Source organism: Oryzias melastigma, linkage group LG17 (assembly GCF_002922805.2).
Source record: "Oryzias melastigma strain HK-1 linkage group LG17, ASM292280v2, whole genome shotgun sequence".
Lineage (NCBI taxonomy): Eukaryota > Metazoa > Chordata > Actinopteri > Beloniformes > Adrianichthyidae > Oryzias > Oryzias melastigma.
This window is the reverse complement of record NC_050528.1, coordinates 13,504,385-13,521,381: the sequence shown is the minus strand read 5'-3', so window position 1 is coordinate 13,521,381 and position 16,997 is coordinate 13,504,385. Positions and strand designations below refer to the sequence as shown.

General features: G+C 36.0%; 1 protein-coding gene across 1 annotated transcript in view; it reads right to left on the bottom strand.

The window, feature by feature from the left end:
- The window catches only part of LOC112144271 (zinc finger protein 345), a gene marked incomplete in the record, with an annotated part of 24,149 nt that extends 16,338 nt beyond the window's left edge, over positions 1-7,811 (bottom strand). Inside the window, 3 exon segments of the mRNA XM_024268730.2 lie at positions 2,916-4,360; positions 4,580-4,768; positions 7,076-7,811. Coding sequence (XP_024124498.1) covers positions 2,916-4,360; positions 4,580-4,768; positions 7,076-7,121 — 1,680 coding nt within the window.
- Between the last annotated feature and the right edge of the window lie 9,186 nt (positions 7,812-16,997).

Genomic DNA, 16,997 nt, shown 5'->3' with positions numbered 1-16,997 from the left:
AAATAGTCTCTAAGAACAAGCAGTTGGGTCTGGCTGCACTTTGGTGTTTCGTCATCCTCTCTGGTGGTAACACTCTTCTGCATGGTTCTTGTTCTCTGGTACTGTGAAAGTCACCAGCAGGATTTGCTGACTAATTATTCCAGCTCCATCAGTGACATCTTTGACTCCCAGACTAAGAACAGCACTGGTTGACCTTGAGGCTGTTCAAGACAACTATTATTATCACTGACTGCTAGCCTCACTGACTTGTATGCTCCAGATTCTTATGGAATATTGTCAATATAATAATAATAATAATAATAATCTTTATTTATATAGCACCTTTCAAGATAAGAATCACAAAGTGCTTCACAATAAAACACAAGTAAACGAAGAATAAAAACAGAGTATAAAAACTGAATATAAAAACATAATTAAGAAAAGGCAATTTTAAAAAGATGTGTACACACTGAGTCAACAGATCTGAGGCTGAGAGGAAGGGAGTTCCAGAGAGATGGAGCCACTGCTGCAAAAGCTCTGTCACCTTTAGTTTTTAACCGTGTTCTTTTAACCACCAGCAGGCCTTGGTCACATGATCTCAGGGACCTGCTGGGAGCGTACGGATGCACAAGGTCCTTTATGTAGACCGGGGCTTGGTTATTAATTACTCTGTAAGTTAAAAACGGGATCTTGAAGTTACTAGAGTTACCCCAAGGTATCTGACAGAAGGCCTGACAAAAGAGGCAAGTGGACCAAGCCACTGGACTATCTGGGAGTGGTATTTGTCAGGAGCACAAACGAGGACTTCAGTTTTAGCTTTAGCTAGTGGAGAAACTGTCAAACAAAAATCTGTACACAAACTTGTTTTAGTTTAAAAGTTAGATTTTCTTTATTGCTGGTTCACAACATCATTTCCAAAGTAGATTTCATATTTAAGATAAAGATAAGATTAAAGTTATTAAATAAACTTGGAGCCTTTGTCTTGCAGAAATAGCAAGGGCTTTAATAACTTTATAAACAAGATTAGCTCATTTTAGCATCATGGTTTCCTCCCTTATTATCTGTTTTTTAATGTATTTATTACATTTCTGTCTTTAGTCAAGAGCTACTATTTGCATTTGATTACTGGTGAAAAATTTAACTGTAGAACTATTAAAGTAGTAAACTTAAAGTGGTAAATTGATGAAAATTAGTATTAGTTTAATTAGAAAAAAATAACTCTTTGTTAATTTTTATTAACTATTATGTACCCTGTTCCTTATGACATGAGTGCAATTTAAGAACACTGTACGACAGCCTTACCTGTGTGCCATAACTGCATGTAACTTTCATTATTCTTACAATTACTTTACGATACCACACGCATGGCAATCATTTTCCTAACATGCTTTAAGCAGATTTTAATCAGTTAAATGTAAATGTATATATCTAATGAGGATTTTTGGGGAAAACCAAACAATATAGAAATAACTACTTATATATGATAATAAAGTTGTCTATGTGTAGGCCTGTTAACCCTGTTCTTTAAACACACCACAACTTTTAAAACATTGCAGACTCTCATAATTATTACCTGGTTTATTATCCACACCATATTTCCCAGGACAAACTCAAGAATGCTTAGGGTAAACCATCATGACAGTGGTTAAATTTATACTTATCTACTAATATATAAATCACTTCAAAAATACTTTATAAAGGGAAAATAAACCAAACATGTTTTTCAAAATATCAGAAAAAAGGATGGATCTCCCTAAACAAAGAAAACTCAGCCCAAAACATCCAATTATTTCTTTTATTTTTTAGTGACTGTTTTATACACGAGTTATGCTAGAAATGTCTTTTCACTCCAAACACTTCATTTTATCTCAGAAGTCAACCATTAAAAAATTGCATTAAAATCCAAGGATTTTCACCATAATTTAAAGAGAAGAAGTCGCTGCTAGTCATTGTCTGAACACAAACATACATTAATACACAGAATCTACAGTTTACGCAACTCTGTGCACAGTACAGAGCAAATAAGTTCAAATGCTAAAACACTATCAATTCCTAAAATCTGTTCAGCACTTTTTGTAAAAAATGAGTAATCTCTTTAAGACTAGCGACCTGTTCAGAGTTTACCCCACCTTCGCCCAACAGTAACTGAGTTGACTCCAGTGACCCAGAAAGGAATTCAGAGGATTTAAAAGAAGCAAATTCTGACACAAGTTTTATTATAAAAATCTCCTGGCAAGAATTCTGCTTCTAAAGTTTGTCTGTAAGTGAATATTTCACTTTTTAGTCATGGGTTAACTCCAATGAACTGTTTTTTTTCTAAGTGAGCAATACAGCTTCTTATTGGCAAACCGGACTCAGGTAATCAGCAGCAGGTAAGGCAGAGATAAAGGAAACTCCACCAGGACTTCTCCAGGAATGACCCCTGAAGTATTGCATTGATAAACACTGTGTTATTACTGTATAATCACATTTACAGTCAAAAGAAACAATTAATATATTTTTTAATCAAACTAGGATTTCTCACCTACGTGAGTCTTCATGTGAGCAGACAAAGAAAAACTTCGGCCAAAACTTTTTCCACATAATTTACAGGAATAGGGCGTCTCACCTGTGTGAGTCCTCATGTGGGCGGTCAGATTGCCACTTTGGGTGAAACCCTTTCCACACATTTCACAAGAAAAGGGCCTCTCGCCTGTGTGAGTTCGAACATGAGCCTCTAAAGACGCGTTTCGCTTGAAGCCTTTGCCACATATCTTACAGGTGAAAGGCCTCTCACCTGTGTGCGTTCTCACGTGAGCCTTCAAAGTACTGCTGCAAGTGAAACTTCTTTCACATATTATACAAGAAAAGGGCCTTTCACCTGTGTGGATTCTCATATGAGCTTTTAAAGACCAACTTAGGTTGAAGCTTTTTCCACAGGTTTCACAGGAAAAGGGCCTCTCACCTGTGTGAGTTTTCATGTGCACAGATAGGGAAGAAGATGTATAGAAACGCTTGCCGCATGTTTTGCAGAAATAGAGCTTCTCGCCTGTGTGAGACTTCATGTGAATGTTCAAAGACGCATTTCGATTAAAACTTTTACCACATATTTCACAAAAGAAAGGCCTCTCGTCCGTGTGCGACTTCATATGAACTTTTAAAGAACCGCTCTTTATGAAGCGTTTTCCACACTGTTCGCAGGAAAAGGGCCTCTCACTCGTGTGAGTCTTCATGTGAGCAGTCAAAGAATCGTTCCGGCTGAAACTCTTTCCGCACAGCGTACAAGAAAAGGGCCGTTCACCTGTGTGGGTTCTCATGTGATGCTGCAAAGTACTGTTCTGCGTAAAAGTCTTTCCACATGTGTCACAGGAGAAAGGCCTCTGAGCTGTGTGAATTTTAACGTGATGTTGTAAGGAACCACTTTGAGTGAAAGCCTTTCCACATATCTCACAAGAAAAAGGCCTCTCACCGGTGTGAATGCGCATGTGGTTGGTCAAACTGTACGGCTGGAAGAAACCCTTTCCGCACGTTTTACAGGAAAAAGGCCTCTCACCCGTGTGAGATTTCATGTGATCTTTCAACGAGCTATTTCTTATAAAACTTTTTCCACATATTTCACAAGAAAAAGGCCTCTCACCTGTGTGCTTTCGCATGTGATTGGTCAATATGTAAGGCTGGAAGAAAGCCTTTCCACATATTTTACAGGAAAAAGGCTTTTCGCCTGTGTGAGTTCTCATGTGATGTTGTAAAGTACTGTTTTGTGTAAAAGCCTTTCCGCATGTTTTACAACAAAAAGGCTTTTCACCTGTGTGGATTCTCATGTGGTCTCTTAAAGAACTGTTTTTGACGAAACCTTTTGAGCATATTTCACAGGAAAATGGCCTCTCACCTGTGTGAGTTCGCATGTGATCTTTTAAAGAACTATTTTTCATTAAACTCTTTCCACAAATTTCACAAGAAAAAGGCTTTTCACCTGTGTGGGTTCTTGTGTGAACTTTTAAAGAACCGCTGTGCTTGAAGGTTTTACCACATACTTTACAGGCAAAGGGCCTCTCCCCAGTGTGAGTTCTCATGTGGACAGCCAATCGAGAAGACACACTGAAATCTTTTCCACAAATCTCACAGGAATAGATCTTTTCATCTGTGTGTTTTTTCAACTGAGTTGAGAAATTACTGCACCGATTTAAAGCTTCTCCACACGTGTCTGGAGTAACTTCAGTGACTATAAAAGCATCAGTCTCTTGCTTCAGTTGTCCTTCCTCACTGACGCAGTTCTCCTCCTGCTCCTCTTTGATCTGTAGAAACTCTGCTTCCTCCTCATCCACACTGGAGCTCCTCTCCTCTTTGCAAAGTTGCTGCTCGTCATCAGTCTCCTCTTTACATGCGTTTTCCTCAGAGAGGTCTGCAGGAACAAAGATTCAGAAGGAAACTAGTGAAGGTTTGAATTATTTGAATTTTGGTGTAGTAGCATCCTGCCACAATGTGCTTACCCACCATATCTAAGCACCACAAATGCATGAATACCTGTTTTTTTTTTTAAACCAACATTTTATAAACTAAACCAAACAAATATTCACACAACTATTTTATGTTAGTTTCTTCATCAGAGGAGGAGCCTCACCTTCAAACTGGACTACAAATACTTCCTCACATTCTGATTTGATCTCCTCCTTCACTAAACGCTCCTCTTCCTCCTGACTGCTGCAGTGGTCCTCCTCCTCTTTAATCTGTGGAGGCTCAGGGTCCTCCTGATCCAGAATGGAGTTCTTCTCCTCCTCCTCTTCCTCCCAAACATCCAGCTGTAGAACATCTGTGAAAAGACATGAGGAAAACAACTATTTTATGACTGAAAATATCAGATTTTGAACATTGACATTAAATGAAAGCAGTTAGTGCTTGTTAAAATCAAATTAGACATTTGTATTACCAAAACTACCACACACCTGGACCGAATCCTTCAAAGTAGCTGATAAAAGTGTAAACTAAAAGGTAGTAGATGTTAAATACAAAACCTTAATTATGAATAATGAAAAGTTTTTACATTCAACAGAGGTCATTTAACGCTCTCCATATTTCAAAGCACCTCAGAGAATTTCAAAATAAACGTCTATGCTTGTCAGTTCTGTACCTATAGAGTGGATCGTTACCAAAAAGGAGAAAATAGTTTCAAACTTAAACAGATGGAAACTAGTCAGATAAACTCACATTGAAGAATATGGAGATGTTTCATATCATGTTCTGAAGTTAAAAATGGGATTATTGAAAGATTTTTCATTGTTTGTGAAGCTATAAAGCTCAGTAGTATAAGATGCTCAGGAGCAACTTGAAAGGTTTTTTTGAAAAGTTTGTTGATGATGGAAAGTTGCAACAGGTAGCGTGTTGATGGATGGAAAACATCATAAATATGCGCTTGATTTTGAGGGAGGTGAAAGCAAGAGAAGATCAAGTGCTTAAACATTTGCACTTATTTGGTTACTATTCTCAGAGAACTCAATGGTTAAGTCGAAGTAGCAACAGAGAAAAAATGCTGATGATTATGGTGAGCTGACTCAAGTTATTGGAAGACGAAAGCCTCTCATCAATTGTGAAACCACCATACGCACCGGGAATTAAATAAGACAATATGAAAAAAAATGCAGAAATTTAGATCTGTGTGTTCATTTAAAAGATATAGGAAAGCTTGATAATAAATTTAGCTGGGTTTTTATTATTTTTTGATAAGGTTTTTCTGCCTGGCACAGAGAAGGTTCAGAAACTTGGGAATGCTAAACTTGTGGAGAAGTGCAAAAAGGATAGATAAGAATGACTCAAATAACACACAGAAAAATGAGCAAATATTTGAGGGGATTCCAGAGTCAATAAGAAGTGACATAAAAAGCTCTGTTTCACCTTAAAGCAAAGAAATTCCACCTTGTAGCTGCAAGTTTTTTCTTCTGTGCTAGATTATGGTGATCTTTTGAATTTGGTTGCCTCTTCCTCCTTCATATGATGGACAGTGTTTCACTGTAACCTGTATAAACAAGTGGAATGGCCTTCTCTTTCCACTAGGAGGCAGTATCATTAGTACATTTTTATTTGTAAATTTTTGCCTGGATAACTGCCTCCCTGCCTCTACAACTGAATTAAACAGAGACCCACTCCATACAATATAAAGGTCAGTTGTTTTTTACTCTCCCATTTGCCCACACAGAGCTTAGGAAGAAAGCTTTAGTATGTACAGCTCCCATACACTGGAATATCTTACAAAAAAGTTAAGAGACTAACCAAACAATTAAATGATTTTAAGGCCAAGCTCAAAGAAACAGAATTCCACAAAATACTGTCATTGTCATGATCACTGATTTCACAATGTCTATGATTTGTGTTTCAGTATTTGATTTCTTAAATGTTATATTTTAATGTTTTATTGTCTTAGTGTTTTAAACTAATGTAACTAACTGTGGTTGCCTCTTGGCCATGACTCCCTTGCAAATGTGGTTCTTAATCTCAATAATGCTTAAAGAGAGGTTATTAATAAAAATAATAATAACCAAAAACAACAAAGTGATGCATTTGCAGCAGGCAGCAGTAGGTCTCCTAGGGCTGTAGAGAAAACCTATCTACTGAAGAAACTTTACACAGGACAACACTGATACAGTGTGACATTTAAGGAAATTATGGAATTATTTCACCAGTATTAATGCTGTATATGAGGAAAGAGAGTGTTAAAAAGAAAGAAGTGAACAACTTTTGATCTAAAAACTCTGCTAAAGGGGAGGGAAGTGGGGTTATTAACTCAAAAGAAACATTTTGACCAAACCTGTTTTAAGTAAAACCAGAAAGTTTGTAGACGTCATGTTGCCTTAGCTTTTTTTTTTAAGAGTTCATCTCTATTGAAGCTGCACAGCTAAATGCAGAGACAACAGAGGCAAACGGGAAGAAAAATGGTGAAGGTAGTGGTGTTTTTATTCTTCCTTTCCTCGCGTGTGCTGCAAGAATATTACTAATTTTTAAATTGAGCTCTAGCTCCGGAATCTTGTGAGTCTTTATCTTCCTAAAGCTGCTGTTGTTAGTGCTCCGTTATACTTTGATTAGGGGGAAAACAGGGTTTAAACTGTTACGTTTCTGCGTTACATACCGGTCCTTTTTTGTGCATTCAACTCTTGGTTCCTGAAGATTTCCATGAGTATCTTTTCAAGGAAGAGTTCTTCATAACAGCTGGAAGTGTTTCTTGCAATAGTAGAAGCTAATCGTTGATAAACACATAAACAGACCGCCAAAACCGGAAACGATGATTGTTTCTACTTAAGGGCTGGTGCGTTACCGCCCCCTAGTGGACACTTACGTGTAGTAAATTGAAGCCAAATTAATTACAGGGCTTTTTTTTTTTTTTTGCTTTTAACATAAATGTTTTGCTTTTCTTTTGAACACGGAACCATTTAGTCTTTTAGATACCAAACACATCTTTTTCTAAACTTTTATTCTATGAATTAATTTTGATAATATGGTTTGAATCGACCTGTACTATTTTACAATCATACCAAAATTAAACTATGTCAACATTGGAAAATGCCATTTGGATAGAGTTACGATAAGTTTATTTTACTATCACGCAAAAACAATCAAGTACCATCACAGCGAACAACACGTACATGATGGCAGCAAAAATTACAATTCGATGTGTAGAAACGCCTTTATTTTGCAAAGACATGTGACCATAAAGTGCGGCATAATGTTCTAATAAAGTTCATTTTTATTATTTTGATATGGAAAAACAAGAGTGGGCTAAACTTTATAAAACTAAAATGTGAATGGATTTGTCATTACTTCTTGTACACATATTTAATTTATTATCTTATAAGAAAAACAAGGAATCTGGACAACTTCTACTGCACTGTTCAGTACCCTGGTATTTATCTCTGAGTCACACTGGTGGAATTTTTGGTTAAAAATGTCCTGGATCAATTTTAGGTCAGTGAATCGGATCGTTTGAGAATGAACCAATATCGACTATGAATCGGACTGTCAACATTAAATTATGATATGAATTGTGAAATCAAATTAATCGTGACACCCCTAAATGGTATCCATGACCAATGCAGAAAAAATCTTTCTGTACCACACTTTTGTCTGTTTCCTACTAAGTCAAATAACTTGCCTAGAAACTTTTGAAAAAGAACTTCAAAGTGTTTAACAAGTTTATTTGTGTTCTGTGATTTCAGAAGCGAGACATTTGACCTAGTGAAATGAGATCTCTCTTGCAAAGGATGACATTGTATATCTGGAATAATTTTAACATTTGCAACTTATCTTTTCTCAAACATGTCCATTATTACATTTTGTTATCCATTGCTGACACGCAAATATTCATCTCCCTTCTCTATTTACTACATTAAGGCTATCTACACAATCTTTTTCTATGCTAATGTATTCAAAGAAAAAAAAACAAAATCTGTTGTGTTATTGATTTCATTTAGACATTTGTCTAATCATTATTCATGCTTTTGCAATTGCTACTGATTCGTTCATCCTCCTCAAAACAATTTATTTGAACAAATACACACTGAAAACTGATAAAAATATGATTGCTCACCTACAGGGCGCTGCAGATCCCAGTAGGTCGTAGGTTGTATTTTGAGACCTGTAGATGGCTCTGTTGCTCAGCAAACCAATGAAGAAGGTACAGAGAAAGTAAGTGGGCTCTTGTCTTATCATGAAAGGGACTTTTGGATGTTACTTATCTGGAAGATAAGCTGTCATAAACTGTGTGGGCAGTGTTTGTGACCGTTTCTGTTGGATTCCATGAATGGGACTTCCTGTGTTTGAAAAGGAAGCTTCTTTTTTTTAAAGTAAAGCATACATTTTTCAATATATAAGAATGTTATTCGTATTACATTTTCGTTGAACACGAGGAGTCAGCAAAACTAGACCATCAAGTGTTAAATGGCTTATGAACAATCACATTTCCTATTGGTGGACACTGTTTGAATTTAGAGATAATGTTTTAAAGAAAATTCTTGCCTGCTTGATAGAAAGTCATTCCGGGAATACTGAAAAAGCTCTGATAAGAGAGAACATTTTTTTAATTCACTTGAGGTTCTGTAATTGTTGGATTATGTTGTTGTGCTTGAAGCCTGGCAGCTGTGGATGACAGAACCGACCCCTCCCTTCTGGTCCTCCAGGGTATTTGCCTTTACCGGATCGTTTTAAGAAGATGACAAGTGCAGGTTACTCACTAAGATGTGTCACTGGTTTAAAGTTGCAGGGTGATTTATTCCTAAATCCAATGTGAATTATAATTTATAATAGCCTCAAAATATGGGAATACAACCCCAGAATGTATTGTACATTCCTGCATGTAGAGTATTGATGAACAATGTCCTTTTTTTATTTTTTTATTTTCATCTTTGATTAGGTGTCAAAATATTTTAGAATTTAAAGTAATAGTTTCTACATATAAAAAGCCAATGACTTGCATCATTGAAGATTATGAAATACTGGGTATTTAAGTGAATAAAACATGACATTTGAAATTATCCAAATGTTTATTATTGCAAAGATTACCACACCGTTTCTAGCACTTTGCAGCAAAACTTCCCAGATGTTTCCAATGAAACACAGCAGCTGCAACATCAGATCAGAGTTCTTCAATGTTGAGATAAAGGTTGAACCTGCAGCTTTTTTTTTACCTCATTGAGAAATAAAACGTTGAGGTCAGATATTAGTATCCTGATAGAAGTGACTTCCTTCAGCTGCAGTTGTTAAAAATAATCCTGAGTGGTTTTATTATCTGATACTAAAGCTCTGCCAAGTGGATCAACTATTGCGGTTGTTTCATTTAGTCCAAGTTTTTATATCCAATGTAGCTTTGAAGTTCACGTTTTTCTTTTAATATTTCAAAGTGAGCCTAAGCAACACTTGTGGAAGCTTTTTTATAAACCCAGCCGTCACTGTCATTCAGTTTTTTACTTTTGCCATTTCCTTTAAGGTTGGATAGTTTTGTTTTTGGCAGTTTCAAAAAAAATTAGCAAAAAAAAAAATCAAATTTAAATTCTGTCATAAAGATCCAATTTAATGACCAGAAAGGTGTAGACCAGAGACATGTCCTCAAACAGACACTCTTAAATAAAATAAAAAAAAACAACAACATCCGTTTATGCCCAGGAGTAATGCGCAAAAACTAAATGAAATCAAATGCATTGTAAGACCAAGGTTATGCCAGAGTTGCACTTTCTTTAGGGAACTGTTGCTTTGAGCATTTCTAAATAAACTCTAAAATCTACACTTGTGTAAATCCATCTTCCAATAGTTGGGAAATGTTTCATGGACAAAGGGGAAAAAAAAACGTTTTTGAAAATGTAAATTATTTTATGTTTTGATTGATTGTCAAAGTATAGAATCTTTAGCAATTTATTCTTAAATTCTGGATTTATTTTATTTCAAACTTTCTGGTAAAGCTACAACACCTGCTGCCCATTTAAGGAGCTTCCTTCCTGTGTAATGGATCAATCCTGGAGGGAAACTAAACCGAAGCCTCTCCCCTTTTTCACAGATAGTAGAACAGTGCAGCATGAGCTTATCAGCCTGCAGTTTGTTGAGTTTTATCAGCCCAGAGGTCTGAGCTGTCAGGTGCAATTTTGCCTTTTTTTTCCGTTGGCTAACCAAACAACAGCTGTCTGATTAGATTATCCACAAAACTAATTCAACTGTTCTCTTTGGTGTTGACACCTTGCAGCTTCTTTCACAATAAACGCTGTTACAAAGGAAGCGTGTTAGATGAATGAGAGGGTTAAAACTTTCACTGATGGCGTGCAGATCTCCTCAGCTGATGAAGAACAGTGAGCTGATGTCACAAACCGCAGCAGGTGAAGCATCGCTGCAGAACTGAAGGTGATGCTTTGAAGTTCAGGAAACTGTGTATTTCTGGGTTACTCTCTTCCTGACAAGCAACTAGCAAATACAAGAAACTTTTCTTCTCTTTTTTCTTAATAAGTGTTTGCAGAGGGCATTTGATGTTAGTGTGCAGCATTTAAGAAGAGAAACCTGCGTTGTTTATTAGTTTAGAAAATGCCATAAAATACTAAAAGAAAGGGGAAAACATTCTAGAAGATTGTGCATATTTATTTACCACAATGGATAAAAGTTCATGATGAGAAAATTAATTTAAAAAATTGAGGGATTAATTTCAAGTGGCGTTTTATTTTATGTCAGAGAAATCATTGCTTTTATTTGGGCTTTTTTTTTTTTTTTTACAGAATTTTAAATTTGTTTTTAAGTCTATAAAGCTGAAACTAAACAAACCGCAAGATATTTGGAACAATAGATTAGACCAATCTGGAACTGTCTAGGCACAACATTTCATGGCAAATGTCAAGTACAGTGGTGAAAGGTTGATTATGTGGGTTTGTTTTGCAGCCATATGGCTTTGTACAAAAGTTTGGACCAAAATTTCTTCACAATGTTATGAGAGAGTCACACAGAAAGGGTTTTCTTCAAGCTAAGTCTTCTAAATCATGTACAGTAATTAATAATTTGGCCTTTTTGTTCTTTTCTTTTTCTCACCCAATTAGGTAAATAAGTGACAGCACCAGGCTTAACGCTCTGATACACTTAGCTTAGATATTTCTATGTTATTTCTTTTAAGTGTTGACATCAAAAAGATTCATTTTTTAGAGTTTAGATTGTAGGTTTATGACTTATCTGTCTTTGATTGGTCGTCTGAAGCTTCAATTATCTGATCCAGCCTTGCAACAAACTTTCATTCAGACCAGCTTTACAAAAATTAAGTGAAAGTTGTAGTTGTTTATAGGTCAATAAAACAGAAGATGATTGTCAAGCACATTCTGAAGGCTGTCATTGGAGGATTTGTCTTTGCCTATCAAAGGCAAACATGTTCAAGTACATCAGTCACACGGATGCAGGTGAAACTTTGCAAAGTCCCACACAGCACAGGTCCCCTCTACAGTCAGTCAATCAGCCCACCCATAGTGTTTCTGGACAATGAAGGAACTTTTGTAAGGCTTTTGAATTTCCATCCCTTTCTGGAAATGTAAGTGAAGAAACTGGGCCTCAAGCAGTGGGTTGGAAACACACCTTCAGATTTTTGGTTTCTGTCAGAGTAACTGCGACCACATTCAAATTTCTGACCGAGAGACAGGATGTTTGCTGGGCGTGCATACACTGTAACATGAACTGAACCGACTGAACTTGAGACTTTCTAAATGGGGAACTACTGCCTAAAGACAGTAAAAAAGCCTAAATGAAAGCAGTGACTTCTCTGACATGAGGAAACATTATGAATGCTTCTTAATCACAATCAGTATGAGCCCCACTAGAGCCGAAGTGTCGTTTTGTTTTTGCAGAAGTGGAGCGATGGAGCGTGGTGAGCTCTAGGGAAGACACCCATGACTCATACTTTTATTTACATGCTCGTTTACTTGTGTGTGACATATTTAGATTTTCCTAATATACCTGCACGTTTCTGAGTGATTGTTTTTCATTCCTGACTAAAATGGCATTTCCCTTTAAATGTGTAAAACCCCCTGAGTTGTCAAATTGCCCAACCTTTACACTCTGATTTTGTTTTGATTGCACATTATTATGTGTCTTGAAAAAGCAAAAAAAAGTAGAAGTTAGTGGTTTTACTTAAAAGGCTGATTATTTTATTGTATTTTAAAATCTCTAAAAGTATTCTGAGTTATAATAACATCTCGCTTGATATAGTTGCAGAAATGTTGTTTTCTCCCCTGCCTTGTTCTCCTGATCCTCACTTGTGTGTGAGTCATAGATCATCAATAATATTGATATTCATGTCAATGGTGTGAATGTGTTTTAATATTTTTCTTTTGGTTCATTATCTCTTGAGGCTCTTAACACATCAGATTTATTCTTTCTTATCAGCAGGTACTTAGCATTAGATCTTATCTCTGAAGTTTTATGTATTGTGCTTAAGTTGCTCTGTCTTAAAAGTTTCAGTAGTTCTGTGGATTATCTCTTCCGTGGCTCAATCTTTCCTGTCTCAATTAAGCTGTTTTAGCATGCAGCATCTTTTCATAACACTAGGTGTTTTTCTCTGAAGCATGGGATTTCATGCTTTGTTTTTACAAACGCCGTTCTGGATTATTCCGATTTACGAGATATAACATTTGAATGAAGCCTTTATATATTTATTGTCCGTTATATATATTAAAAAAAGCAAATTTACATTTTTGTCGTTTTAATTATACATTTAAATTATCACTTTTTATTTCTTCGATTTGTATGGACTTAAAAAAAGATGGATTCAAAATGTTCAGGAATTGCAGAGTTTCTTCAGTGAAAAAACATTTTCACCAAAAATTAACTTAAAATGCAATTTTAACAAAGAGACAATGCCCAAAAGTTCACAGTGGGTTTTTATCGATGTTTTAGTTTATTTCTATATTTGACTTGACATGTTCTTGCTGGGTTGTAGTTTCTTCCCCGTTTCAGCATCTGAAAACAGAGAACATCACACATACTGGTACCTGTGGGGGTCATTTTCACTGAAACGTAAGTGTGTTACTCTCAACAACTGGAAAAACATTTCCTTTTAAGACTCCTTACAGCTTCAGCGTTCAAAGAAGATTCGCCCACGAAGATACATTGTTAGTTCTTTGCTTTTACTTTTTGAAACACTTGACATAAAAAGCGTTTTCTTTACATAACAAAACCGCACTGCAGAAATACTTGAGCGTCATTGACAGCAATGGAAAAGGAACACTTGCTAGTGACAGTGGTCTTCAGACAAAGGCTGGTTTCACTTTCCGCTCTGCGTGGGGAGCGGCTCAACTTGGGAAAACCCTGCTGCAAACACAGAAGTGGGCACATTTGGGGGGGGGATTATGACAGGTTAAAGAAACTTGACAGGATGGTTGTGGGAGGTGCAGTTCTGCAAAATGTTGTATTATTAGAAACTTTGACAAAACCAACACAATCTTTATCTGCAAATCACCTGTTAGTTAAAAGAAACAGATGCATACAAGCTTCGGTTCTTCTAAATAAAGTAATGAGGTCGAATAAAAACAGAGATGATGGAGTAAGTCACTAAGCAGGTGCAAGAAAACAAAAGAGTCTAAAGACCATCTGTTATTCTTTTGAGCACAAGTCAACCCTAATGTTTTATAACCAAACTTGTGTGAAAATAATAATGTTTATGAGGAGGAATTGCATGTTCAGTGTCAGAGTCTGGCAGAGGAGCGAGTTGCTGAACACTTGCTGAGCCAAACCACCTGTGCTATAACCTATAATAAGCTCTGATGGAAAATATTCCGATTGAACCTTCTTTCTCTTAAGAAACAATGTCTTTCTTAGCAGTTTGAGTTTCTTTTTCTCAGATTCTTCAAATATCTTGAATCCAGATCAAGGGTCTGCAACCTTCAACATTTAAAGAGGAATTTTGGTAGATTTCTCAGTGAATGGAATATAGTAGGACCCACAAAGTAATACTTCAACCTTTAGAAAAATAAGACACCAATACGTTTTTATGTTATTATTATGAATGATACATCTAAATTAACTGTTAATTTTTCGGGGCATAAATTAAGCATTAACATAAAGAAAAATTCTTTTTTTTTGCTAAATAAGAAGTTTCGTGTGACTTTCTTTCAGAATAAAAGGCACCCTGTGTCACAGAGGATCACCTCAATACCTCATATGTAGGTTATGTAATGCCAACAGTGATTTATAATTAAAGTGTATTTTGGTGTATGTGGTGCTAATCAGCCAGAAATTTATAAATCTAACTCACAGAAATAAAATCAGAGCTAATCAAGTGACCCTTACCTTATTTTTCATTTAAAATCCTTGACTTTGTTCAAAAATAGAAAATCTGTCTTTTAATTCAGTTTTCTTTCATTCTGGTTGTGCTTTCTGACCTACAATTTCTTTTTTTTTGTGGTACATAGTGCACAAAAATCTGTCAAAATGTTAAAGTTCAACTTGGGACTGGAACTGTCCTCCAACTGTTTGTGAATGAGTTTAATAAAGTTGGAATGTGTGTACTTTTATACTTTACTAATTATGTAATTTTTAATTTTTAGTCATTTTTTTAGAATAAAACGCTTTTTATTTTTATTTAGCTAGAGAGCCACAATGCAAAGGTAAAAGAGTCCCATGTGGCTCTGGAGACAGAGGTCGTAGACCCCTGATCTAGATATTCCGGATCAGACTTGAGCAGAATATTGATATTATTCAAAAGAGTTTTTTTTCTTTTATTTTATGTATTTATGTATATATTTAAAAGGAGACAATGCAATTTGTTTTTTGTTTTTTTATGTCGGACTTGATGGAATGACAAAAAATTTCTCAGAGTAGTGCAAGATTCTTCTAAAAAAGACTACGTCATATTTTTCTCCTCTTCTTTAATTTAGGTGAGCTGAAGAACCACCAAAAGAAGTTCAATAATAACGTTTAACAGTCATTCGCCTGCTGCCAAACCAGATTTGAACAAGGTCTAAATCTGACAACTCAAGACAGTTTCTCCCCTTTTTTAGATGAACTAAACAATTAGACCATCCCTGAAAGTCTCGCCTGAATCTGTCTGTCACTAAAAAGCTCACAGTGACTGAAAACACAACTAACTGAGGGTTGATTACTTTATCTTTGAGCAAAGATTTACCTTTAACAGCTTCTGTAAGACCGCCCCATAAAATCAGTTAATAATTAGAGCAATGTGCAGTTCACCGAACAAGTGGGACACAATAAAACAGGGCAAGGCTGTGTGTCATGTGGGAACAAAAAACATAAACACCATAAACAGCACATTTTCTGAAAGATCTTTGGGTTAATCAGTGTCTAGGAATACATGAAAGGTTTTTTAAAATGTTTTCGACCCATTTTTCATGTGTATTTGAAATGTTCTTTGGGAAAAGTACATCAGTAAAAATGGAATTATTCTATAATGAAACCATTTTTGAACATATTTTAAAAGTGTTTTTCAGAAATTAGGGTGATGGATGTATGTTCTGCAGACCAAACCAGTAGAAACGTTTTCTTGTGAAGATGAATATCATTTTTGCAAATGACGGAATTAGACAATCCTGGTGTGCCACAAAGCTCCAGGTCAGTTTAAAAAAATAGGAACTCCGTCATGAACCACTGCAGTTTGATGTGAGTCAGTTTAAAAAAAGAGAGAGTAGAATGACAAAATGCTGCAGCTGCCACAGAGGAGTAATGACTCAGACAGAAGTACCTGTATCTTTGATCTGCAGTACGTGGAAAAACTCCCCCAACTAGAATGAAAGAAGGATAACCTTAAGAACTGATGTGACTTTATCAGAACCTCATCTGCATTTTAGCTTTTTTTTAAGTCAGAGTTTAAAAATAAATAGAACAGCAGCAAACTTCTCAGTTTTTATTGCTTGACTTTATAAATATTCTTAAATATTTCTTTTTTTGTTTTCTCACTATTTGGTTTGAGAATTGTGCCAAAAATGTTGTTATTTCCAGGGCCATGATTGTTATTTTAATCATTGTATTTAACTTTACAAAATTCCTCCTCCTTCAGTCCAAAAACCTCCTTCCTAGGTTACTTAAAGTGTCCCTAGATGTGTGTGTGTGTGGGAATGATTGTGTGGCTGTCACTGGTAACATCTCCAGGACGTACCCCGCTTTCACCCATCAGTATAGCCTGGACAGGCTCCTGCGACCCCGTGACCCCAAAAGGGATAGAACAGCTTAAAAAAAGGATGGAAAACTACAACTTTCCTTTAACTTCTTTTGCTGTTTAGTTCAAGGATCGTCAGGGTGACTCCATGAATCTCACATTTGACTATGTTCTACCAACACAAGTCCAAACCATTTTGGTTCTTCGTCTCAGACATCTCAAGATGTCTGACCTTTTTCAACACAGCACACCTCTGTACCTGTTTGCTTCTCCATCCCACCACCAACCCTCATCACACCCATACGGCCTCAGCATCTTTAGCTCTGTGTCCTTTAGTTCATTCAATATACCCACACTCACAAAAATACAAATTAATTCATCTATATCATCAACTACTGATCCCATTACATTTAGAGTATTTCAATATTCTGACTTG